The sequence below is a fragment of the Vanessa cardui genome, chromosome 24 (assembly GCF_905220365.1).
Source record: "Vanessa cardui chromosome 24, ilVanCard2.1, whole genome shotgun sequence".
Taxonomy (NCBI): domain Eukaryota; kingdom Metazoa; phylum Arthropoda; class Insecta; order Lepidoptera; family Nymphalidae; genus Vanessa; species Vanessa cardui.
The window spans coordinates 7,442,081-7,469,047 of NC_061146.1; the positions used below are offsets into that span (position 1 = coordinate 7,442,081).

Consider the following 26,967-nt stretch of genomic DNA (forward strand, 5'->3'; position numbering starts at 1 on the left):
CTTGTAATGAGACGTTTGGTAAGACTGTAAGCATAGTTATATAGAATAAATAACAAATAAATAATAACAATAGAACACTGCCTTCTAGCCCAAACAAAAAAGCATAGGAGTAATGCGCAAACTTGTCCTTGATTTAGGCATGTTAGGTGATGATTCTTTTTTAAACATGCTTTCCAGAAAAAAGTAACGTTATACAGTTCTTGCAAATCAGGAAGGCGAGTAGTTTTTATTTGTGGTTAAACGTGTACATGCATATTGCAATAGTGTGCGTGTCTGACGACGCGGTCAGTTGCGAGCGCGCCATCGCTCAGGTTAGTTGTGTTTATTGTTCCCGGACGCTAATTGCCGTAAAGTACTGTCAGCATGTCAAAGCGCAAAGTTATCCATAGCGAGGTAAATTGTTTTTTTTCTAGTTTTGACATTAAATAATATACCTACATACCTTTTAAATTTTGCTTTCCTGTGACTTATATATTTGTATCTGTACTGTATCTGGCAAATTTTAATAAACTGTTAAATAAATAAATAAATAAATAAATAAATAAAAATGGTTATTTTTTTAATTTAAGTTATTGTTTAGTTTTGACTTTTGATACTTATTCAATTGTATATTTTATTGTTTTTAGGGTCGAGCAATCATTGCTAAAGTCTTTCACTTTCTTAAAGATGAATATAGTTTTATGAAAGCAAATAACAGTGATGGATGTGACCTAAGTCCATTAGCAAACATATTAGAAAGAACTGCCCAAGCAACAGGCGTCAGTGAACGCACAGTAACTAGGATTTTAAAAGAAGAGAAGGAGTTGCCATCGTCATCAACCAAGTTTACTTCACCCATGAAAAAGCGACGTAAAAGAGACAGTAAATTTATTTTAGATAATATGAATCAAGAAATTATTCGAACTACAATTCAAAATTTTCATATAGAACACAATGAACTTCCAACTTTGGCAAAACTTCAGTCTGCATTAAGAGAAAAAATTGGTTTTGACGGATGTTTGAGCACATTACGTTCGTTGCTTATAAAAATGGGCTACAAATGGACCAAGACTGAAAACAATCGTAAATCTTTACAAGAAAGGCATGAGATACAATTGTGGAGATTTAATTTTTTGAAAAAAATTCATGGATACCGTGAACAAGGCCGTCCCATTATATATACAGACAAAACCTATGTGCTAACCTCGCATGTACGTCAAAACACGTGGAATTTAAAAATGCTAGATAATAAGACAAAAGACAAGTCATTTAAAAAAAAGTTGAGTACCGGTGCTCGTTTTATTATAGTGCATGCAGGTAGTAGTAGTGGATTTATTAAAGATGTTTCGTTAATATACAAAGCATCATCCACAACTGGAGATTATCACTCTAATATGAATTTTAATAATTATAACAAATGGCTGAATGAAAAGCTGCTGCCAAATTTACCAGATAAATCTGTTATAGTGATAGACAACGCATCCTATCATAATACTCGAAGTAGTAGTATACCTACGTCAAATTCGCGCAAGAGCGACATGCAAAAGTGGCTGACGGAACACGGTATTCCTTTCAATGAACGGTCCCGCAACGTAGAATTGTATGATTTAATAATCAGAAATAAGCAGCGTTTTATTTCATATAGAATTGACGAGATAATAAAAAGCAAAGGTTTCGAAATTCTTCGACTGCCACCATATCACCCCGAGTTAAATGCCATTGAAAACATCTGGGGTATTTTGAAGAATAAGATTGCCTCGAAAAATATTGGTCAAAATATGACAGAAGTACAAAATTTAAAAGCTGAAGGTTTAAACAGTATCGATAACAACATCTGGTTTAATACATGCAAGCATGTCGAAAAAATTGAAAAGGAGTATATGAAATATTTTGATTATGACTTTGAATTTATAATTAATGTGGGTGAATCAAGTGATAGCAGCACGACTGACTTTGAAACTAATAGCGACAGTTCCGTAGAAGATTAATGCGACACATTTTTCACATTCGTAAAAATAGATGGAAGTTTGTTATTAAATAGTTCCAGCCTAACCTTATTTTCATAATTTTGCCATATCTTGAGTTCAATTGGGTATCCTTAAGTCTTAAGTTTCGCTTAAATTACCGTCAAACTTAAACCCAAATGTAGAAAAACATAATTTTATTTTAATACATTCCCTTACTTAGTATTTTAAATAATAAAAATTTTAGTTAAAAAGTTTTATGTTTTATTTTAAAATCAATTGAACATATAAAAATATTGGTATTATTTTTATGCTAACCATACCCGCTTTCGTTTTCACGCACACTTAGACACGTATACGGACACGTATTTACCACAAGTAAATTCCGCTCGACTTCGTGATTTGCAAGAACTATACGAGGGGTGATCCAAAAGTAATGATAAGAGGATATTTCTAGACTTCATAAAAATCAAAAAAAAATTGTTTAGTTTCTTTATATACCCACTAGTTCAAGATAAAAAAATCATATAAATAGGTCATAATTCCTTGAAGATACAATCATTTGAATAGCGACTGTCGACAATAATTCATCAATATGGAGAAAAACGAGATAAGAGCTGTCATAAAGTACCTTTGTTTGAAGAATGTCTACCAAAGACATACACTGCGACTTGATGGAAACATTAGGGGAATCTGCTCCTCCATATTCCACAGTTAAGCGCTGGGCCAAAGAATTTAATTTGGGTAGAACATCCACAGACGATGAACATCGCGAAGGACGCCCATCCACGTTCCTCACTGAAGACAACGTCAAAAAAGTCGAAGATATCGTATTGGCAGATCGAAGAGTGACCATCAGGCATGTAGCTGAGATCACAGGGCTTTCATATGGCAGCATTCAAAGAATCTTGGCGAATGAATTGCATATAAACAAGGTGTCTGCGCGCTGGGTGCCGAGAATGTTAACTGACGAGCAGAAAAACAAACGAGTCGACATTTCTAGGGCGAATCTCGAAAAGTTTCAATGCGATAAAGACATTTTGTTACGTTTTGTGATTATGGACGAGCCCTGGATCCACCACTTTGATCCTGAAACCAAGCAACAGTCTATGACATGGAAGCGAGCTTCATCCCCGACGCCGAAGAAATTCAAAGTATCGAGTTCAGCGCGGAAGGTTATGGCGTCTGTTTTTTGGGACGCTGAAGGAACTATTATGGTGGAGTACTTGGAAAAAGGGGGGCACTATTACGGGCTCTTATTATGCAGACCAAATAAGGAGATTGTGGGAGGCCATCAAACAAAAAAGACGTCGCAAACTGCGAGCAGGTGTGTTGTTCCATCAAGACAACGCTCCGCCTCACAAAGCCGCAGTTGCGATGACTGCCATCCAAGAATCCGGGTTCGAAATACTCGAACACCCACCCTATTTCCGAGATTTGGCCCCCAATGTCTTCTCTTTCCTCGGCTTAAAGAACACCTGCGAGGCAAGAAATTTGAAGACAACAGTGAAGGCTGCAGTTGAAGAATTTTTGGAGAATCAGAGTAAAGATTTTTTTTTTAAAGGAATTCTTGGTTTAGAAAAAAGATGGACTAAGTGTAATTGACTTATTAGGAGACTATGTTGAAAAATATTTTATTTTAATAACATATTCACATTGTTTATTATCAATTATCATTTCTTTTGGATCACCCCTCGTAGCCTTGTCTGACGATCATAAAGGTTTAGTTACAGAGTTTTATCAACGTGATGATATAAGTCGACAGGCTCCAGGAATCAAAGATGTTAAATCTGTGAAAGACCGGAAATCGGGCGACAGAGTTATGTGCCAAAAGCGGCATATGAATATGACAGGCATTCTTCTCTTTTGGTGATGCAACAAAATTTGTTACATGCTTAGTCAGTGTATTCAATGTAAGGGCTATGATTTACGGTCTCTTCTAAATAACAATAAGGACTAATAAGGAGGGCGACCTACGGTTGTATCTACGGGAGGGTCCACTGAAGTGGCTATTGATGAATTGAATAATCAGCTTGATCATTTTAAGCGACACGTTTATATAAAGAGAGTGCAATCACAAGCCTTTAACGACGCAAAATGTAATATGCAACCAAATGAAGCAGTTTTGCAAATAGATTTCGCAGAAAACTATGCAGCAGTTACTCAAGATGAAATCCAGTCTGCTCACAGGAGTCACAAGCAAATAACTGTTTTCACTGCATGTGCCTGGTTACCAAATGATAGAAAATATTCTTTTGTCCTCATAAGTGACGTGTTACGTCATGATAAACATGGAGTTTTTGCATGATTGAAAAAAATATTGACTTACATAAAAGAAAAGATTGAAGATTTGGAGATTTTAAAAATATTTTCAGATGGTGCAGCATCACAATTTAAAAAATAGATTGACTTTATCAAATCTGTGTTACATGTCCCAGGAATTTGGTGTCACAGGATCCTAGTACTTTTTTGCTACATCTCATGGCAAAGGGTGGCCGTAGGTGGGGTAGGTGCAATTGTGAAAAGAGCTGTGTGGAGTCAAGTTAAGCAACGAAAAGTTGAAATCAACAATGCTGAGAATTTTGTAGTGGCAGCGAGTAAGACTGTTAAAAACATCAACATTTTACATATGTCAGAAGAAGAAATCGAGGCTAACAGAAAAATCTTAGATAGTAGATGGAAACTGGTATTGATAAAATACAGTCGCTCCACTTTTTCAAAGGCTATAATCAAGTGGACTTAATAGTGGGCACTACTGCTGATTCGGATCTGAAAAGATGCAAAGCTGTCAAACTCATTGTTTCAAATATTTACTCCGATACAAACTCAAGCATCTGGAGTTACTTGGATTGTGAAACTTTAGCATCCATATCAAGAAAGAAAAATATATAAGCGGCTCATTTCCCCTAATGAATTGTTCATGTCTCACCCGTGACAGTGTTAATCCCACACATGACATACTGAATTTATTTTTTGTAGAAAAATGTCTAAATAATAGGACAGTAATTCCTATGTAAATGTTATGTTTAGTTCATTGCCTCAAAGAAATATGATAGTTTGCATTAACCAAGTTTTTTTGAATATGGTTCATGGGAAAAAATAATGTCAAATTTTTGCCCCACCCATGACAAACATTTATTGGTTTTTTTTATTAATTTTTTCCCAGTTTTATCCACGTTACAACCGTAAAAATAAAAGTTCTTAGCTTAATTTGTTACTTTTTATAAAAACCAATTTCATATCATTGATACAATTAGTATAAATAAGTCACACATACTGTAAAGGTACAAGTGTCCCACCCGTGACGGTAGAATCCCCCGACTGTAACTAAGTGTTGATTTAAAAGAATGTACTATATTCTTTGAGTTCCTATCATAAAACATAATGATTTGTTAAACATAAAAGACAAATAAAACATTTTCAATAATGTGAGTGACATTTTATTCAAGTATTTGATAAATATATGACTTGGTTATCATGAAAATATAAACCAATATACAAAATTTGTTGGTCAGTCCCACCCTCCCCTGTTCTTATTTGGGTTAGCGTTGCGCAAAACATATCATTGTGCAAAGCTCACTGCAATATTAATTATAATAGAATAGTAAATAAAATAATAGTTATTATGATTATTACCTGGTTATTTAAAACTTGTAGAATCATGATAGATACAGAAATAGATGTACAAATAACTTTAATCCGTGGTTCAATTTTTAGTTTATATTTACAGATATTAATGACTAGTTTAGTGACTCAATTACAGAAATTACAACTTAAACTTAATTTTATAAACTACTTTATAAACGTTAGGAAGCCTTTCACTTTTTTAAATAAAAAATAACGATATGTATGTACATGATACAAATTAATGTATCCAATAAAATGCGTATTTCGTAGTAGTACCACAGAATACAGATTAAAAAAAAGTTACAAAATAAAAAAATATACAGCCCCCGATACACTGATGAGCAAATTCTCGTTCGTAATTTGAATAAATTGGTTTATTTCAAATTACGAATTTAAAATATTTTACTAACTGTAATAGTAAATCCTAAAACTCCATAAAAGAAAATAATTATATTATGATTTTCTTATTTCAAAACGAGTATTATTTATACTTATAAAATATGGAAAAGACCCATACTTTACAATTAAAAATTAATATAATTAAGTTTTATAAAAGTATATTCTTACTTTTATTTGTTATTCTTTTTTTATCACAATTTCTTGTGATTGTCTGGCTAATTTTTGCAATCAATTTCAAAATAATTTTTGATTAGCTTGAACTTAAAATACGATTGCAAAATTTTAGGTATTTTGTCATAACAGCTACGTTAATTAGCGAACTACTATTTTACTGTACCGTATACTATATTAAATTACATAACATCTAAAGGCTAGGAATATATACTACTATAAGTATACACTATAGTAGAGTGCTCCGAAATGTTTTGTTTTAGTTTTTTCTTAATTTAAATAAATATGTTAGATATTTTTACTGGCTCTTTTGAAATTGACGTCAAAATTGACAAATATGTACAAAAAGAACTAACAATAATGTCACTCTCACTGTCATCCGTCAGTATATATATCAACATTCAACAATCACAGAACAGTTAATTCTAAAGTAAATAAGATATCAATAGTGTCCCGTCTTTCTTTATTCACAAAAAGTTTCAAAAGTAATCGTGTGGTATATGTCTTGTAGAAATTTTCTTTTAAATAATTAAATAGAGAAATAGATAAATAAAAATGACTCAAGCTCGTCTTGCCTCCTGTATTCCATTGCCTTTGGAGCATAAAGTGCTAGTCACCGTGATAGAAAAAGCCAAAGATTGGGCGTTAATGCATGGTGTCGGTATGAGAGATAAGAAGCACTTTACTAAAGATGCCATACAAGTAAGTTTTATTTGATGATAATTTAAATATTGACTGTTTTTTTTGGGTTGTGCCTACATAAACGAGTAAAAAAAAATAAAGATGTTAGTTGTATTTTAAAGTATGTTAAAAAAAAACAAAATATAGCCTTCTCTAATTGAAGAAGTTATAAAGATAAACAACCTTTTTATTTATGTATTTCATGTGTTTTTGTATAAGCACTACTATATTATGCTTCTCCATAGAATTTTCCTTATTTATAATACAACACTATTAGACTTAAATACTGATTTCCACTTTAATAATAAAAATACAAATAAAAGCTTGTTCAACATTCAGAACATCATTTTGTTATTAATCCATTATGAATATCATAAATATTTAAGTTTGCTGAATGCAAATATAGCATTAATTAAATATAAAATATAATTCTTTCTCTTTATACATTAATTGTTAATTGTAAACTTTCAAAAGTATTTTGTGCAAAAATTCATTAATTTAAATTACACATTAATAAATTGAGGTTATTAAATGTAAAAGAATTTGTTAAAAATAGATAGATTTTTTTAATTAAAATTGTTACTGAGAAAGATAGAAGATACAAAAAAAATTTACCCCAAGTAAATAATATGTGTAACAAAGTTTTCCAGGCATTGATTTGTGTATTTTATTTGTAACAACCAACATTATATACATAGAAAGATGAACAAATAGTGTAAATATTTATTCTAAGTATTAATGTTATAGATAACAGTGTAGAACTAAAGCATTATTCATTTAAGCTCAATTAGTAATCTTGGTTTGTTATCAAAAATTGCATATTCAAGTCAGAACGAGGACCTCCTAATTTAACACACCAAATTTGTGTATTGGATTAAAAAAAAATCAAAATCAAAATAAACTTTATTCAAGTGGGCTTTTTTATCATCTACAAAATCTTGTATCAAGTAATACACCTTTTTTACCAATGTATTTTTTATAAACAATTTGAATTTTCGAAACGGCAAAGTTAAAAATGTTAATTTCTGATATTTGTAGATCCATTAATCCTTATACCAGCAGTGGGCAATATACAGGTTGCTACATAACTATAAAGGAAAAAGTAATTGTAATAATGAGATACTCTATCATAGACTAAAAAAAGAATATAAATATTACAAATAATGCAATCTTTATAGAGCTGTACAAATGAGTGGTTTTATTGCAATGAGCAATTTTTAAATATTACTTCAATCATCTTGTACTGTCCGTAGTATTGTTTTGATCAATCAATAGTTGATAGATTCAATAGCTCTCTGTGGGCACAATTGATAGTATCAGTAGTATTGATAGTTTTGGACAATCTTTAGTCTGAATGAATTTTTAACAAAGGATAAAGACAGAAACAAAGTTTTCACTAATGTTTCTTGAATTTATGCCCTGAAACTCATCTTTGGATATCTACGATCATATGTAATTAAGTAAATTTTACACTTCTACAGGAAGACACAATTGCTAAACTAGATTGTATACAGTAATGTTTTTTCCTAAATCAAAGCAAGAAGTTTTATTTCATTCTTATACTCTTTACTGTTGCAAATTAAGTCAATACGATATTAAAATATAAAATATAGTATCGTTACCTGGCCTACTAAATAACATATCTTAAGAAAGTAATACTATCAAAATTTGAGTGGCTATCCATAGTTTAGGTTCAAAGAAATGTTTTTGATATACTGTCGATAGTATAGATAGTATTAGATTTTAAATTAACATAGTTATTTTTATTATTAAAGGTATTAATTTTGGGATATTTATTTTAGTCTCGTGAACAAGACATTCGTATATAATGCCGAACTAACGAGCTCCACCGAATAAAAATAAAAAACATGGTAAATATGCCGAAATTAATACCTTTAGTTATATAGTATTACTCACAGGCAGCTCAATACTTACGATACTATCGCTGAAACCTTATGTATTGATAGTCTTTCGATAGTGGCCTATTGATATACAACACTATTTCCAGGTGACTTACAGTACGACACAAATTAGATGTAGCATCGGAAAAGGCAATGAAATGAAAATAAAACCGATTACTGCCGATTTACACAACCAATAGAAACAGCTCCCTATCGCCCCATTCGAGGCTATTCGTCGCTATAGATTCTCGCGACAAAGAAAGCAAGTGCATGTTAATCAACGTGTCAAATAGACGAATATATTAGGTTATATGAAATTACAAGTTATCACGTTTGTGTATAGATCATATTCACATGAGAATCAAATATTGATAATTTGGGATAGCGTACTCAATTTGGATGCGATCGGTTTTACGAATTTTGCCTATGCTACATCTAAGTTGCGTCGTACTATACGACGTTCGAAATTTTCCATTTTTTATTATAAGTTTATTTGCTTTTGCGATTTTTAAAATGTCATTATATCAACGACTTCTAACTATTGTTTTATTTAATGTGATGACGTCGGCACTTTTGTATATGAGCACACACATATGTAATAAATTATATGTTTACTTACAACATTACAATTAGCCGCTAAATCATTTTATAATAAATTATTGTCGCTGTACATAATTACATAAAAAAAATACAGACGAATTGATAACCTCCTTTCTGAAGTCGGTTGAAAAGAGCAATGGCTGTATTCAAAAACGATTAATCCTATACACATTATTAGAAGCTGAGATGACCCAGTGGTTAGAACACGTGCGTCTTAACCGATGATTGTGGGTTCAAACCCAGGCAAGCACCGCCATATACATATATATATGTGCTTAATTTGTGTTTATAATTCATCTCGTGCTCGGTGGTGAAGGAAAACATCGTGAGGAAAACTGCATGTGTCTAATATCATCGAAATCCTGCCACATGTGCATTCCACCAACCCGCATTGGAAAAGCGTGGTGGAATATGTTCCAAACCCTCTCCTTAATGGAAGAGGAGGCCTTATATCAGCAGTGGGAAATGTACAGGCTGTTACTGTTTTTTTTTTTTATTTTTTTCTTTAGAAGGTAGGTTTGTTCGTAACAATTTAACGACTTAACTGCTCAACAGATCTTACAACACCAGGTATAGATCAAGATCAAAATACAAGCACTTTTGAATCGTCATTTTATACACACATAGCGACTTTTGCAGGAGTAGCGACGATATGCTACATTCGGTTGAATTGACGAATGAAACGAGTTCATATGTAATATCGATGCCTTAAGTTATGTCTTTGAGTGTGGTGATTTTATGTGTTACTTTTAAATAGATAAATATGTAATATGAACTTGTATGAACTCTATATAAGATTTTAAATTAACATGGTTATTTTTATTATTAAAGTTATTGATTTCGGGATATTTACCACGTTTTTAATTTAATTTTTTTGCGTTAAATTTTCTATATTGCAGTAAAATAATCTTATTTTTTAATTGTACAGCCAATTTTTTTGCTAAATCTTTGTTGTTTTGAAATAATGCAGTTGTATTATATGGATGCTGTAAGTTATGCCTTTGAGTGTGGCAGTTTTATGTGCTTAGTTTTAAATAGATAAATATGTAATATGAACTTGTATGAACTCATTGCTTGCTGTTGTATGTTGCGTCATGTAAAAAAATAGTAGCCGCCCTCTGCTTAGCTCGCATTTTAGGGTGTTGGTTGTCACGTGTCAGGCAAAAAAGTAGCCCAGGTCTTTTCTTGGAGTTAAAAAAATTTCATCAAATTCGGTTCAGCGGTCTGGTCGTTAAATAGTGACAGACAGACAGAGTTACTTTCACATTTATAATATAGTTTGCACTGTGTAATCACAGTTTAAGATAATCTGTAACAAATTGAGTATTTTCGAAATAGTAATGTTTACGCAAGCTGATAAAGACTCAACCTCGACGCTTGAAATTCGAAATGGTAGTTATGATTGAGCTTATTGATGAAACAGTGTCATTGACCTAGCCTCTGTCATAACGTCCAGGGGCCTTTAGGCAGCCTGTTCTGCCTGACGGTTACAGGTGTGTCCACCATTAAAATGACCTTTAAAGTTAAGGGTACGAAAGTTTTATCACAAATCTATATTTTGTATTTTAATTGCACTTCGATAAAACATGTAGCTATTAATAAAACACATCCACGGAATGTAGATTCTATCCAGTCACTACTTTTTTTCAATTTTTAGGGCGTATTCCAAAGAACGTTATATTGCCTCAACAAAGTAAATGAAATAATAACTAAGGAATTCCTGTAATAACTATGTATTTATTTTTAATTATCTCTCTCACGTCTTTGTTTTTGTTTTTTTTTTAATAATATAGTATTTCTTTCAGATAGCACCGTTTGTCCTTCTGCCTTCGCCGTTTCCACGAACAGAATTCAATAAAGCGATCGAACTACAGCCTATCTTAAATGAACTGATGCATAAGGTAAAGTTAAACTTTAAATTATTACTCAGATATTTGAATTTTTTTCCTCAATGACGTAATGCTTCATTTTAATCGCTACATAGTATAAAACAAAGTCGCTTTCTATGTCCCTATGTACATATGCTTAAATCTTTGAAACTACGCAACGGATTTTGACGCGGTTTTATTAATCGATAAAAGTGATTCCGAGGTTTTTTTATATAATACATAAATTAAAATAAAAGTAAAATTAGCTTCTTTTTTACTTTTTTAAGCTATTGGACGAGCATATGGGCCACCTGATGGTAAGTGGTCACCATCGCCTGTAGACAATGGAGTTGTAAGAAACATTTGGGAACTAAGATATTATGACCCTTGTGCCTGTAGTTACACTGTCTCGCTCACTCTTCAAACCGGAGCACAACAATAACAAGTACTGTTGTTTGGCGGTAGAATTTCTGATGAGTGGGTGGTACCTACCAAGTCGGGCTTACAAAGCAAAGCCATACCACCAAGAAAAAGTAAAGAAACACTGATAATTTTAGAAGTTTCTACTGTGATGTCATATCATTGCTCCGGTGCGAAGCCGGGGAGGGTAGTCGAGTAGTGTATACACCGATTTTCATGGGTATGCCACACAGAGGTCCCGGGCTTGATTCCCGAGCGAGTCGGCTATTCAGTCATTAGTCTTGCATGTTGTCTTTGGTCTGGGTGTTTGTGGTACCGTCGTCGACGACGCGTCGTTACTTCTGATTTTCCATAACACAAGTGTTTTAGCTACTCATATTGGGATCAGAGTACTGTATGTAATGATGTCTCATATTTACTTATTTATACAATTACCCACTATCAATAGAACTTATATAAACATAAATCCACTTAGCAGTTAGCACCTCACAAGTTAGTCATCATCGACCTAGACAGCCAGTCAATATGTTTGGAAGTTTGCTTACAAAACGAATGTCTTTTTAACTTTAAATTAAAATTAAATAAATGTATGTACTATTAAGATTGTGAGCTGAGATGGCCCAGTGGTTAGAACGCGTGCATCTTAACCGATGATTGCGAGTTCAAACCCAGGCAAGCACCACTATACATATATGTGCTTAATTTGTGTTTATAATTCATCTCGTACTCGGTGGTAAGGACAGATTGCAGAATTTCTGGGAAATTAGACACAACCTGCATGTGTCTAATTTCCCAGAAATTCTGCAATATGTGAACTTCAACCAGGTTTGGATTAACATGGTGGAATAGGTTTCAAACCTATTCTTCCATGGGAGAGAAGGCCTTAGTCCAGCTGTGGTCAATTTACAGGCTGTTGTTGTTGTTGTAAATTATTATTTCATCGTTTTTCTAATTGCAGGTAGCACACGATGATGATTTTCTCGAGCACACGCTGCAGAGCACTCTCCAAGTCGACGAGTTCACGGCAAAACTATTCGAAATATGGGTGAAGGTGAAAGACGAAGGCATAACACAGGTGAAGAGTCTTTACAAATCATACCTTTGTCATTTAACTTGAAATTGGAAAAAAAAGAAAAAAAAAAGAGTGTTCGAATTGTCAGCGTTCCATTTTTGAATTGTTATAATAAGTTTGCATTTTAATTTTACACGATATATTTTGCTACTTTACCTTTAGACACAAAATCGACGGGATGAAAATACTTGCTATCCCTTTTTCACTAGACACGACAAAGGCAGGTAGAAAGGGATGGCAATCATTTTTATCCTGTGGAGAAGCGAATGGCTTCTTTATGTTTGAATACAAATGAGATACATTAAGATGTAACGTGTTTAGGGATAAAGCCATAACTCATCATGACGTTGAAATTTTCGCAATTTTTTTTTTAATTATTTGAATATCGAATTGAATTTATTTTAATTAAATATTTATATGTACGTATCTTGTACTCTGCAAATTCATATATACATGCTATGTTATGAATTAAGGGTTCTTATACAAGAATGAATAAGTTTTGTCGGGAGGGTATTTGGATAAAATTGGTGTCTGTCCGGCGTAGCCGATATCACTAGGGATGCTGAGGTCAGACATCATGCTGGAGTCAAGGTGTCCGCACACAGAGAACCAGTGTGCGAAACACACGCCATATTGTTCATGGAAACAAGTGGAGATCAACAGTATTGCGTCCGGTTTCGGCCATCTTGGGCCAGTGTCGCGAGAGATTCAGAGGTAGCCACGTCATAAAACTCGTATTAACAATGGAAACCAGCTTTCGTGGTATGTGCCTTGAGTTAATGGATGCTTTTGAAATCTGGTTATCCATGTCATCGTGATACCGAGTTTTATCACTTTATGCTGTTTAAGAGCAATTCGTTCGAAACTTCGTATTAAGGATCGCACACACTGCACGAGCAAATTGATTAAGCCGCGTTCACACTATTTCATTATCTAGCTTCAATGCACAGGTGTGGCCGTTGTTTTATATATAATTCCGCGTCACGCTTACTTTATGCTTGATCAGAGTTGTGTTCGATCCTTTATATCTTAATTAATTTAAAAAAATATTTATATAAAATAAATGATCTTAGTTTGAACGAATTGTTCAAATTATTTTAATGTTTAAATCGGTTGAAATTAATTAATTAACCAGCCATATTTAATGTAAATTGACAGCAAACTAAATAATAGCAATAGTGAAATATAAACAAAAGGGTTGCAAATATATTAGAAATTGTATGAATTTGTGGCAAAATAACTTCCAATTCGATGAAAATATATAAAGTAGTTGGAAATAATTGAAACCGAATGAGACGTTGTTTTGCCTATACGTAACGATACAACACCGGATCGCGCTCGATTTAAAAACGCCGGATCGCGCTCGTTTAAAATATTTGCGGGTCGCGCTCGTTTAAAAACCAAAAACAGTTATATAATTTGTAACCCATTTGTTAATGTAGACTGTATATAAAATATCAGCTTATTATGTATGCAGTTGTTAGATATATTTAAATAGCATCAATATTAATAAAACTCATTTTAAACTTATGTATAACTTTAGTAATGTAAAAATGAACTTGGTAAGTTATTAGTGGTCAGCCACTTTATGGTAAGTGTTGTGGATTGTCACATGGTGGTCAGTGATTCATATATATTAACGATCGTTGAATTGTAACTAAATTATTATGTGATATGTGTACTTTTTTACACTGACTCGCCCAACACGTGAAGAAACTCATACATGAAACTACAATTGCGTTGAAATATATTTGGGGAGTGGTTTTTGACATCGGTTGTGTATTTATTTAGATTGAACACCAGATATCGTCCTGTTTCTGTTTGACTTAACATTGTACGATATGTGAGAAAGAGACGACACGACTGTGATTTCGAAATCGGCTTAACATTCACTCCATCTCTTTCTCACAGATGGGTTACTGTAAAGTTAAAGAGAGATATAAGATATAGGACACATATTAGTTACCACATTATTTTCAGAATCGAAAAGGCTCTTTTACGTTTTATTTTACGTATTTTTTTATTTTTATCTTTACATAGTATAAAACAAAATGGCTAACGGATGTCTGTCCCTATGTATGCCTATATTTTGGAAATGACGTAACTGATTTTGTTGCGGTTTTCTTTAAAAGATAGATTGATTCGAGGGGAAGGGGTTTTGTATATAATATGTCCATATTTATATACATTTTGACGTGTAATTTAAATGAATATTTCGAAGATATTATTATTATTTCGAGATTTAAAAGTCAGGGATGTAGCTTTTTGTTATTGTTTATTTATTATTATTATTAATAGCGTAATAAGCCTAGCTCTGGTATATTTACTTTCAGCAGTGCACCCGTGCAATACTAATACTTTGATATTCCAAAGAATCTGTTTATTTACGACATCACATTAGAAACATCTAAAATGATCAGTGCTTCTTTACTATATTGTCCATAAATAAAAACCTTCATCTCGAACAAATCTCATCAAAATCCGTTGCGTAATTCTAAAGATCTAAGCATACATAGGGACAGACAGCGGTAAGCGACTTTGTTTTATACTATGTAATGATTATGATGTTTGTGACGTAGGTATTACGATCCATTTTTGTATTGTTTGTTGATGTTATGGGTTTTATATTATTCGATTGTTCTCTCCGGAAAATGGATCATTAATCATTTAAACATTTACACTGATGGTTTACAAATACTGTAATGTGTTGGTTTTAGAATCTATCAATCAATCAATCACATATATACTATATGTATTCAAGTAGGCTTTTACAAGAACTTTTGAATCGTCATTTAACAATTAAGTGAAGCTACCACCGGTTCGGAAAGTAGATTCTACCGAAATTAACCGGCAAGAAACTTAGTAGTCACTCTTTGACGATCTCCGTGGTCGAGTAGTGTGTATACCGGTTTTCATGGGTACGCCACTCTGTGGTCCCGGGTTCGATTCCCGGCCGAGTCGATGTAGAAAATTCATTAGTTTTCTATGTTGTCTTGGGTCTGGGTGTTTGTAGTACCGCCGTTACTTCTGATTTTCCATGACACAAGTGCTCTAGCTACTTACATTGGGATCAGAGTAGTGTATATGATGTTGTCCAATATTTTTATTTTATATTTTTTTCAATATTTAAAAAAATAGTCATGTTAGTTAATTACAATTATATATGTATGTAATATATCCTGCCTGGAAGTCAACAAGTATTAATTACACGCTTTTTTATTGTCTGTATAATCTCGTATTGAAGAATATGCCGTATTTACCTATGTATTTTTTTACAAATGATTTTCTTTTATGAAACGGCAAAGTTAAAAATGTCTGTGGAATTTTATTATGATGATTTTATTATCTTAGCTTAACTCAAGGTATTAGTCTTACGCGGCTTAACTAAGTTTGAGGGGTGATGGGAGGTCAGGTGTTAGATATATAAATACAAATGATTCCTTTTCGAAAGTATATATAGTGAAAGAACTCAGGATCTTCTGATTAACCATAATATAAATGATATACTACCTAATTGTCGCTCGCGGTTTCCCTCGCGTTTTAGGATGTTGGCAACAATGCTCCAGTCATCCAATTGTTCTCTAGTGACAGATCAATGATTTTTAAAATAAGATTGTGTTATTTGCCAGTATTAAATACTATGCCACATATATAAAACAATCTACATTAAAGTTGTACAAATTATTGTACAATTACATACAATAATAATTGTGTATATAATACAGTAAATTTAATAGTTTGTGTTACATTTATTAATTTGTAATGATAATGACATATCGTATTGGAGGCTAGGGTTAGTCTAACAATTTATTTTAAAAATGGTGGAAGGTTTTAACAGTGGATTATTAATGTTTAATGATTTTGTAAGTTTGTAGATACGACGTTTAATAATTGGACAAAATTGTCGTGAACTTTCAGTCGCTCAGCCTCGGCCTCTTCAGATCGGACTATCTATTGCAGTATCCCGAGGGGAACAAGATAAAACAAGTGGAGTTTAACACGATCGCATCGAGTTTTGGCGCCATCTCGTCGAATCTACCAGACATGTCTCGGTACCGGCACTGCGCCGTGATGGGCTAAAACCTTCGTTCATTCGTGCCACAGATTAAATATATTGAACTGCTTTTATTTTGACGGATTTTTTTTTTTAATATTAATTATCATAAACAGACAAAGGTATTTATGTGTACTGCCAATGAAATTAATGTACATTGGAGCTTTATTGAACCCAATGCACCGTAATAATCTAAATTGGTTCATTAATATAAACAATATGTTTTCTTCATTGAATGTTATTTTTTTTATTGTGACATTTGTCTGTCATGCTTCCATTTTTAAATATTTAGTATTTTTTCAAAACTTGTACTACTATTATGCCTCTATATCGTGACATTGGCGAAATAAAAGAATATTATTGTTATAAAATTAAGAGTCCGATGCAGTTCATTATGTTTTTTTTTTAAATAAAGGTCTTAACCCATCACGGAGCAGCCATGATATCAGTCAACATCTCTCATGTGACTGCTTATGCATATGCACGCTGTACATTCATGCCCCTCACCGCTTGTATTCTATTGTCTATGCACGCTTCGCTTTGCTTCTTTATACGCACCGAATGTTTTGACACGTACCATTTATTATTTATCTGTGATACATGCTGTACGGAATTTATATTTTTTGAAAAAAGAATAAGATTTGTTTTGTATATTGAAAAGTTTTGCGTGCATGTATTTTAAAGCGTAGTTTGATCACTTGAGAGATGTTCCCTGACATTTGTCGGTTATTTTTTTTTTAATAAAAGATTTTTTTTTTAAATAAATTTTCGATATTTAAACATTTATTTCCAATTTTGTCCACTTATAAACGGCTTAGGGTACACATCTTTCAAATTGCATACCATCTCATACGTACATGCACTTGTGGATTTGATATGATGAAAAAAACTCTTTTGACGGATTTATGTCGTAGTTGTTCTTGAGTGTAGACTTTTTGGTACATGTAAAGATTTTTTTTTATTGTCACAGACTACACACTCACAATGATTTTTTAAATCTTAAATATGTTTTGTGACAAAGGAATATACTTAGTATATATTTATTTAATAGTCTGTAAACAATCTCAAACTAAGGAAACGCATGATAGGCTATGATTTTTTTTGAAACGGAAAGTACGTTTTCAAAAGTTGGATTATCTTTGAATGAGAACAAGAAATTGGTTTGCTTGTGGAATCTTTGTAATGCTTGGGGAATATTCTAACAACGTTTTATTATGTTATAATTCTTATATTCGTTGATTTAAAAAGAAATAAATAATAGGCTATTACAAGCTTGTAAATGGGTCTCACCTTATAACATTCGATTGTATAGATATAAAATAAATAGAGATGACACCAGTTAAAATAAAAGTGACGAAAAGTCACACAGTCTCAAATATTCACATGTAAGGATTCCCTAGGGCTGTGGGCCCTCAAATTTCGTGATTTTTGGATTACACTACAACTAAAGCTTTGTGGAATTTAAAATCAATTCTACACTATTAATTGTGTAATACCAGTTATAAATAATTATACCATCGTTAGTAATTTTCTTATTCAACTAAGAGCCAGTAACAGACAACACTGGCCTTTTTTTATCTATCTATATGACATTGTAGTACTATTCACCAATACCATTCCAATTGCAAATATTCACTATTAAATGTCATTTTTTATTTAACGTTCAATCTTCATCTTGTTTATTCGATCGCACGTGACATTGGCGAAATAATCCGTGCATTTTTTATAATTACCACAAAAATAGTTCTAAATTCAAAAAATATATGTCATACATAATTGCAGATGTTCGCTATTATATAACACATATAAGTTGCTCATCGCGTTATTTATATTAAACTTTTTTATATACATGTGTTTCGTCACAGATAAAAAAAAACAAAGTTATTATATGATGACAGATGTTAGAAAAATGCTTCAATTTTCTATCAAAACTAATATTACTGGAATATACTAAAATCCACTAATTATGCATTTGGTAAGAATAAAATTAATGTGCATTCATTTCATTATTGTAGTATATAATATAGAAAACTATAGCAACAGAGTATATATAGATAATAATTTTTTCATGTACAAAATATATAGCATGATAATTAATTTCTCTATTTAAAATTATGAATTAATTAAAAATATACCTCAATATGGAAGACACATATGTATTTCGTCAACGATTAAATCTAGAAGTTGTTGAAAATATTTACAAATATATAACCTCCTTTAATTATAGATTATGTGAATATAGGCTTAAAATAAGACAGCTCTACTTTTCATTTTGTCTATGAAAATGTACTGGATCGAAAGATTCTCTATACACGTATATGACGTCACAAAACAAAAAACCGCCATGTTTGTTTGAAATTATGTATATTGATAATTTAAAAATGAATTGTACCATATTGGCGTATTCATAAATTTTTAAAGAGTAATTTTAATTAATTTGTTTTTTGAATAGAGAAAATTTTAAAATAGAATAATATTGTTAGCATGTGTAGTGGCATGTGTTAGTCCTGTATTGTTTGTAAAAAAAAACTAAACATTCGAACACCTGTATGGAAAATAATAATAAATGTATGTTTATTGTCAGCTTTGTCAATGTATAAAAGATTTTTTTTTTATATTATTTTCCACCAGGAATATAATTTTAGTGCTTTTTTGTTCTTTTTTTTAAATATTTTTCTTTATTTTTCAGCTACATTCTTCGTCAATTGGGACACGGTGATCTTATTAAAAATGTAAGTGTTATGATTTTCTTAAAATTATTATTTCAAAACTTAGAACTAGCCTTTTAAGATTAAGATAGAATTTAAATATTTTTTTATTTGTTAATGTATTTGCCAGTTTGCTAACCTTGCAAAATAAACCACATGGTAAGTGGTTACCACCGCCCAAAGACAATGGCGCTGTAAGAAATATTAAGCATTTCTTACATAACCAATGCGCCACGAACCTTTGTATTTGGGACCTAAAATGTTATGTCCCTTGTGGCTTTAGTTACACTGGCTCACTCACCCTTCAAAACGGAACAGTACAGAGTATTGCTATTTGGCGGTAGAATATCAGATGAGTTGGTTTTAACTATCCAATTGGGCTTGCATGAAGCCCTACCACGAAGTTAATTATAAAATATAAATTAATTATTTTACATAAAATCCTTTTTTATCAGTCGGTTTCGAGTTGCATATTTATGGTCGAGTACAACGACCTCCGTGATCGAGTAGTGTGTACACCAGTTCTGAATCGTTTCTTCTTTCTTCTTCTATATCTAATCTATTATTCTAATCTTGAATCTGAAGTACACCCTTCATGGGTACTCCGAGGTCCGATTCCGAGTCGATGTAGAGAAAGTTCATTAGTTTTTTATGTTGTCTCGGGGTCTGGATGCTTGTGGTACCGCCGTTACTTCTGATTTTCCATAACACAAGTGCTTCAGCTACTTACATTGGGATCAGAGTAATGTATGTGGTGTTGGTAGTGGTTATATATCTGTAAGAATGCAATTTTCAGATGCCCGAGAACCGCGCATTATCCGGCCTGTGCTCGGGTATAATCGAAGCGTACGATTTATTCGGCGTACCGTCCGCTATCGTACTGTTCGTGGTCGAAGAGGTCTCGTACAACATATGCGACCAAAGGTTCCATGAATTTGAAATATCCGAAAAAAGGCCTGATATCATGGTGAGTTTTTTTTTACCTATTTTTAAAAAGTTCAGGGTCCGAGAGCAACCACATCGGCCCTAATACTTCCACAAAAGTTGGGCCCCAAAATATGGCCCTATGGTCTCTTATGGCCATTGGACCATACGACAACGAGTTGACAATTTAAATGTAATATATTTAGATATCTTCGTTCAAATAATTAAAAGTATTACTCATCGATCAAGGTAGCTTTACTTAATTGTAAAACGACGATTCAAAAGTGCTTATAAAAGCCTACTTGAATAAAGTTTATTTTGATTTTTGATTTTTTGATCGCCTCCTGGCTATTTCATCTCGTATTAAATTGTTTATATAATATACGAAACAAACAAACAAAAAACCCCGCTGACTTTCTTTCGTCGGTTCTTCTCAGGTCAGGGTATTTTCTTTTCCGAACCGGTGGTAGTGTTTCAATTGACCATCAATAAGAAAGTGTAATTCTATATTGAATAAAGTTATTTGAGTTTGAGTTTACTAGATACTGTTTTCAAAGCTACTGATATTAACACTGACAGAAAGGTACCTGTTGCAAACCGGATCTGCACTCCTCAGTGCCTTTCAGACCTTAAAATCGGTCCTGATAAAGTTGTATCTTGAAGATGTTTAACGAGATCATAGGGGGTTATATAATTACACATACATAGGTAGGGGACCAGCAAAGAAACGCTGGATGGATTGTGTGAAAGAAGATATTATATTATTATTCCAGACCCAATAATTATTGACACATAGACATTCAGACAGCTCGAATGGCAGCCGATGATATTGGGCTCAAAAAGGGCCAATTTTCATGTGAGCATGGATGTGGATGGATATAGAGGTAGAGGACGACCAAGGAAACGATGGATGGATTGTGTGAAAGACGATATGGTTAGAAAGAATGTCACTTGTGAGATGACGTCTGACAGAGAAGTATGGAAGGAGAAGAGAGCTGCGCCGACCCCAAATAATATTGGGATAAGGGCAGGAGGATGAGGATGATGAATTCGTCGTTCTTGGTGGAGGTTAGAACGCGTGCATCTTAACCGATGATTGCGGGTTCAAACCCAGGCAAGCACCGCTGATTCATGTACTTAATTTGTGTTTATAATTCATCTCGTGCTCAGCGGTGAAGGAAAACATCGGAGGAAACTCGCATGTGACAAATTTCATTGAAAATCTGCCACATGTGTATTCCACCACCCGCATTGGATCAGCGTGGTAGAATATGTTCCAAACCTTCTCCTCAAAAGGGAGAGGAGGCCTTTAGCCCAGCAGTGGGAATTTACAGGCTGTTGTTTGTTTTTTTTTTTGTTTTTGGTGGAGGTTAACATTGTGGGGAAATGTGTCGGATGATGATGAAGGGCAGCTACATGTGTTGGTCCAAGCCGCGTGTGATGGATTAAATTCCATTTAAAGATACAGAAGACCTAGTTGTAGTGTATTGTATTGTTAATTGTTTTTCAGATTTATAGGAAAACTCTAAATGAAATATTTGAAGAGACGACGCTGAATGACAAGAAGCAACTTATGCTGTAAGTAAATAGAAAACTCAAAAATAATAGATAAAAAAAACAGTCGGAGTTCCGTAGCAGCAAACAACATCATATAAAAGTTCTGTGTATTTCGTTATAACTTTGACCGATGTTTACAATAGTGATTTTTTTATTAGTTACGCACCTGTTATGGATTTATTATTAGGAAGTAGTAGTTCACCTAAATCACCTAAATCAAGCTGGTGATCTTTGTCTACTTTCCAAAAAATCCCTCAATTAGAACAGCATAGTGGAGTTCGATCTAAAGCTCTCTCTTTTCTCCTCGGAAGAAAAGACAAGGAAAAGGAATTACATTACAGGTTTTTTTTTTTTAATTTACTTTACAGGGAAGGTTATCCGGTGGCTGTTGTCTACTACAGGTCGGGTTACGAGCCGGCTCAGTATCCTTCCTCGAAGGAGTGGGACGCGAGGCTACGCGTCGAGAGATCGTCGTAAGTGGAAGGAACATTTATTACCTCGTCTCAAGAGTTTTGGTAGACTGGTTACTTTTTAAAGAAGAATATCGCGAGCGATAACTAATGTCCGTGGGTGGTCCCGACTTATGCCGAGGTGGCTCAGTGGTTAGAACGCGTGCATCTTAACCGATGATTGCGGCTTCAAACCCAGGCAAGCACCGCTGAATATTGACGTGCTTAATTTGTGTTTATAATTCATCTCGTGCTTTTCGCTGAAGGAAAACATCGCGATGAGCGTCTAATTTCAGAGAAATTCTGCCACACGTGTATTCCATCAACGCGCATTGGAACAGCTTTGGGGAATATAAATATAATATGTATATATAATATGTATGTCGGAATATGTTTATATGTATATATAATGTCGGAATATGTTCCGAACCTTCTCCTCGAAGGGAGGGGAGCCATCAGGGGGAAATATACAGGGTGTTGTCGTTGTGGTCTCAGGGCCGTGAAGTGCCCGTCGATCCACTACCAGCTGGCGGGCACGAAGAAGGTCCAGCAGGCGCTGGCGGCGCCGGGCGCGCTGGAGCAGTTCGTGCGCGCCGAGCAGTGCGAGCGCGTGCGCGACATCTTCACCGGCCTCTACGCGCTCGACTTCGACGAGAGCGGCGAGCGCGCCGTCGACATGGCGCTCGAGGACGCCGAGAGGTGGCGCCACCATCCTAAACTACAACCACTAATTTAAATAAAACTAATTATAACGGATGAATCGCGTATATTAATTATTTTTAAACATCCCGACGTTTCGAGCACTTTGCAGTGTTCGTGGTCACGGGTAGACTAAGATGACATCTGTCTATTTGAAGAACATAGGAAATATTATTAACAACTACCGCCGCTTTCCTTTGTTCTTCAAATAGACAAATGACATCTTAGTCTACCCGTGACCACGAACACTGCAAAGTGCTCGAAACGTCGGGATGTTTAAAAATAATTAATATACGCGATTCATCCGTTATAATTAGTTTTATTTAAATGTGTAATAATCGCGAAAATTATGACAACATTACAACCACTAATCTCAAAACTCTATTCCACATAGAACAATTTTACATTGGATTTTGGTTTGGTCGAGTCAGATCTTTCGGGGTCACTAACCGTAGTCAGAAGAAGCGGTGGTGGTTGATTCTCTAAAGCGCGAGCCTCGTGCACGAGATGAGGGAAATGAGGCGGCCGGTGATAGATTGCTCTCAATCAATATATTTGCGAATTGGAATTGGGTAATAAACACCTCAGACCGGGGAGGATCGGCTAAGTGTTTGTTTGTGACCGGCCCAGTGTGTTTTTTTTTAATATCATTATCAAAAGTATTTATTTCATACAGTAACATTAATTTATTTTCGTTATACGAAACCGCCTGGTAGCAATCATCTCACTCTCAGGGTGTCCAAGTACCACTAAATAAGTAACTTTTAAGCAAACGCCCCACTTTTAGGAAAAGTTCCCTACTCTTTCTGGAGTCCATTTCATCAGATCACTTGTTGTAATCTGATGAATGAACTTAAATAATGAAGTAAGCGCAATGGGTCTCAGGTTCGTGCTGAAACCGCAGCGCGAGGGCGGCGGCAACAACCTGTACGGCGCCGACGTGCGCGCCGCGCTACTGCGCATGCGCCGCGCACGCGAGCGCGCCGCCTACGTGCTCATGGAACGCATCCTGCCGCCCACCGTACGCACGCACTCTATACTAGCCTACGGGCATTCTGTTACACGGAGTCGGATAGGCTATTTGACAATGCCAAAAAGTGTAGTGTAGTAGAGTCAATTATTGTAAACAGTATATATAAGGTTAAAAGTGGTCATTTGTTAACGAAAGATCAGAATAATAATTGATCTAATGAAAAATCCATAAATAAAAATTAATTTTGGAAAAATTCATCAATAAAAAATAAAAATTCTTTTTTATTAAACATATGTCATGACCCATGACGTCACTTGCTCGTTAACCTCGTTTGCCTACTGTATGTGGACTATATGCGCCACAACTTACAATACAGTCAAATGACGTCACCAACGCCATTGCAGCGCCATATTGTCCAAGTAGCGTTTTCGCGCATGCGCCGCTCGCGCGAGCGTGCCGCCTACGTGCTCATGGAACGCATCCTGCCGCCCACCGTACGCACTCACTCTATGCTAGCCTACGGGCATTCTATTGCACGGAGTCGAATAGGCTATTTGACAATGCTAAAATAAAGTGCCAATCATTGTAATCAGTATATATAATGAGGTTAAAAATGGTCATTTACTAACGAAAGTTGAAAATAATAATTGTTCTAATAAAAAATTCATAAATAAAAAATTAAAATTCTTTTTAATAAACATATGTCATGACGTCACTTGCTCGTTAACCTCGTTTGCTTACTGTATGTGAATTATATGTCACAGATTAAAATACAGGCAAATGACGTCACCGACCCCATTACAGCGCCATATTGTCGTTACTATACATATGAACTAGAATTTAAATCAATTTTTACTGGGATCTTTAATCTCTACTAAGTAATATAAAATGGATTTTAAAAACCAGTCAAATAGCCTATTCCGTGATATAACGCAACTCCGTGCTAAACCAAGTTCGCCCGGCAGGTGGCGGGCTACGTGGTGCGGCCCGGGGGGGCGGTGCCGCCGCCGGTCACCGACCTCGTGTCTGAACTGGGCATCTTCGGAGTCATCATTGGGTCAGTTGTTTATCACTTGCTTATTTAACTCAAACTAGTCCGTCATATAATTCCAATTTTGTTCATGAAATTAATTTGTCGTATAAATAGTAATTTCTGTATGTACTTTCTCTCATCTTTCATCCAATTCACCCTTGACCCTTTGATCTTATTATCAGCCAATTCGCCAATCGATTATTGTTTCATTTGTCTAGAGGATAGCTTACCTCTAGACAAATGAAACAATAATCGACTTGGTGGTAGGGCTCAGTGCAAGCCCGTCTGGGTAGATACCACCCACTCATCAGTTACGTGTACGCCAAATAACAGTACTCAGTATTGTTGTGTTCCGGTCTGAAGGGTGAGTGAGCCAGTGTAACTACAGGCACAAGGGACATAACATCTTAGTTCCCAAGGTTGGTGGCACATTGACGATGTAAGGAATAGTTAATATTTCTTACAGCACGATTGTCTATGGGTGATGGTGACCACTTACCATCAGGTGGCCCATATGCTCGTTCGCCAAACTATACCATAAAAAAAATCGATGATCTCCAAGGTCCCGGGGTCGATTCCCAGCCGAGTCGATGTAAAAAAGTTAATTAGTTTTCTATGTTGTCTTGGCTCTGGATGTGGTGCCGTCGTTACTTCTGATTTTCCATAACACAAGTGCTTTAGCTACTCACATTGGGATCAGAGTAATGTATGGGATGTTGTCCAATGTTTATTCATTACAGGACCAGAGACAAAATATACTGCAACCGTCAGGCGGGTCACATGCTCCGAACGAAGCTGGCGGACGCAAACGAGGGCGGAGTCGCCGCCGGGCTTGGGGCTCTCGACTCGCCCTACTTACTCGACATGTGAATTATACACTCATAATTATTTTATACAAAATTAAAAATAAAAATTGCAAAATAAAAAAAAATGAAATGTTTTTCAAATTTCAGTTGTGTGGTCTTTGAATGAAATTAATATTATTATTATTTAATCAAATACTACAAAAATATTAAGTAATAAATTTAATGGTTTGACTGCCATACGCTATTGTATAAAATTATTCCTTTTTGTTGCCATTATAAAATATAAATAAAACTTCAAAGCACTCAAAGACAATTATGTAATTCAATTAATAATATATATGGCAATAAAAATAACTTTAAATACTTTAGTAGGAAGATAAATTAGAAGAAAATATTTTTAATTTGTCTCTGTTCTAAAGCCGTTATGAATTCATAATTAGTATTGCAATATTTTGTTTCCTATTACAAATATAATTTAAATTAAAACATTTATCTCACTTTTAATTGCAGCAATAAACATTTATAATAAAAACAGACTGAATTGAAATGCAATATTTATTAATTAAAAAAAAATAGCAAGAAATATAACCGTGTACTTAGCAAATTATTTTTGTATTTAACTATTGTTTAGAGAGTGAATAGTTAAACAATGCTTTCTCTGTCTTTCGAATATCAAAACGATGATACAGAAAGAGACAACAGTGTTTAACTAACGCTAAAGTTTATAAGTAAGGCCGTTAGTATTTAACATTCCAATATCCATGTCATCGTAAGATTACGAAATTTGTTAGATTACAATCTGTCTCATCAGAAATATTGTAAACCGTGAAATATGATTACAATTTAATGCATTATTTTTCGCTATAATGTAATCTATCGATGGGAAATGGTCTAATTGTGAACTACCGAATAATAACGGTGACGTTGTTGTTCTCTCTTACAATAGGGTCAAACAGGATGACCTTTCGACAATTGACAATTTGACGCGTTACAGATTGTGATGTTACAGTTTAACTTCGATAGATTACAATACAGCTAAAAATAATGCGGTAAATTGCAATCATATTTCACAGTTCACGATA

The 26,967-nt window shown here is 34.1% G+C and overlaps 2 protein-coding genes across 2 annotated transcripts; both read left to right on the plus strand.

Moving 5' to 3' along the window:
• Positions 1–546: 546 nt before the first annotated feature.
• LOC124540344 lies at positions 547–2,360 on the plus strand. Its single transcript, XM_047117860.1, has one exon. It carries the CDS (start codon positions 681–683, stop codon positions 1,965–1,967), a length of 1,287 nt encoding a protein of 428 aa, XP_046973816.1. The 5' UTR covers positions 547–680; the 3' UTR covers positions 1,968–2,360.
• Positions 2,361–6,500: 4,140 nt separating this feature from the next.
• Positions 6,501–26,079, plus strand: LOC124540125 (glutathione synthetase-like). Its single transcript, XM_047117563.1, has 13 exons — positions 6,501–6,842; positions 11,128–11,223; positions 12,569–12,685; positions 13,227–13,376; positions 16,601–16,734; positions 19,426–19,468; positions 20,241–20,411; positions 21,879–21,946; positions 22,294–22,398; positions 22,870–23,073; positions 23,959–24,094; positions 25,012–25,103; positions 25,820–26,079. The coding sequence occupies exons 1-13, from the start codon at positions 6,696–6,698 to the stop codon at positions 25,947–25,949; spliced, it is 1,593 nt and encodes a 530-aa protein (XP_046973519.1). The 5' UTR covers positions 6,501–6,695; the 3' UTR covers positions 25,950–26,079.
• The last annotated feature ends 888 nt before the right edge of the window (positions 26,080–26,967 follow it).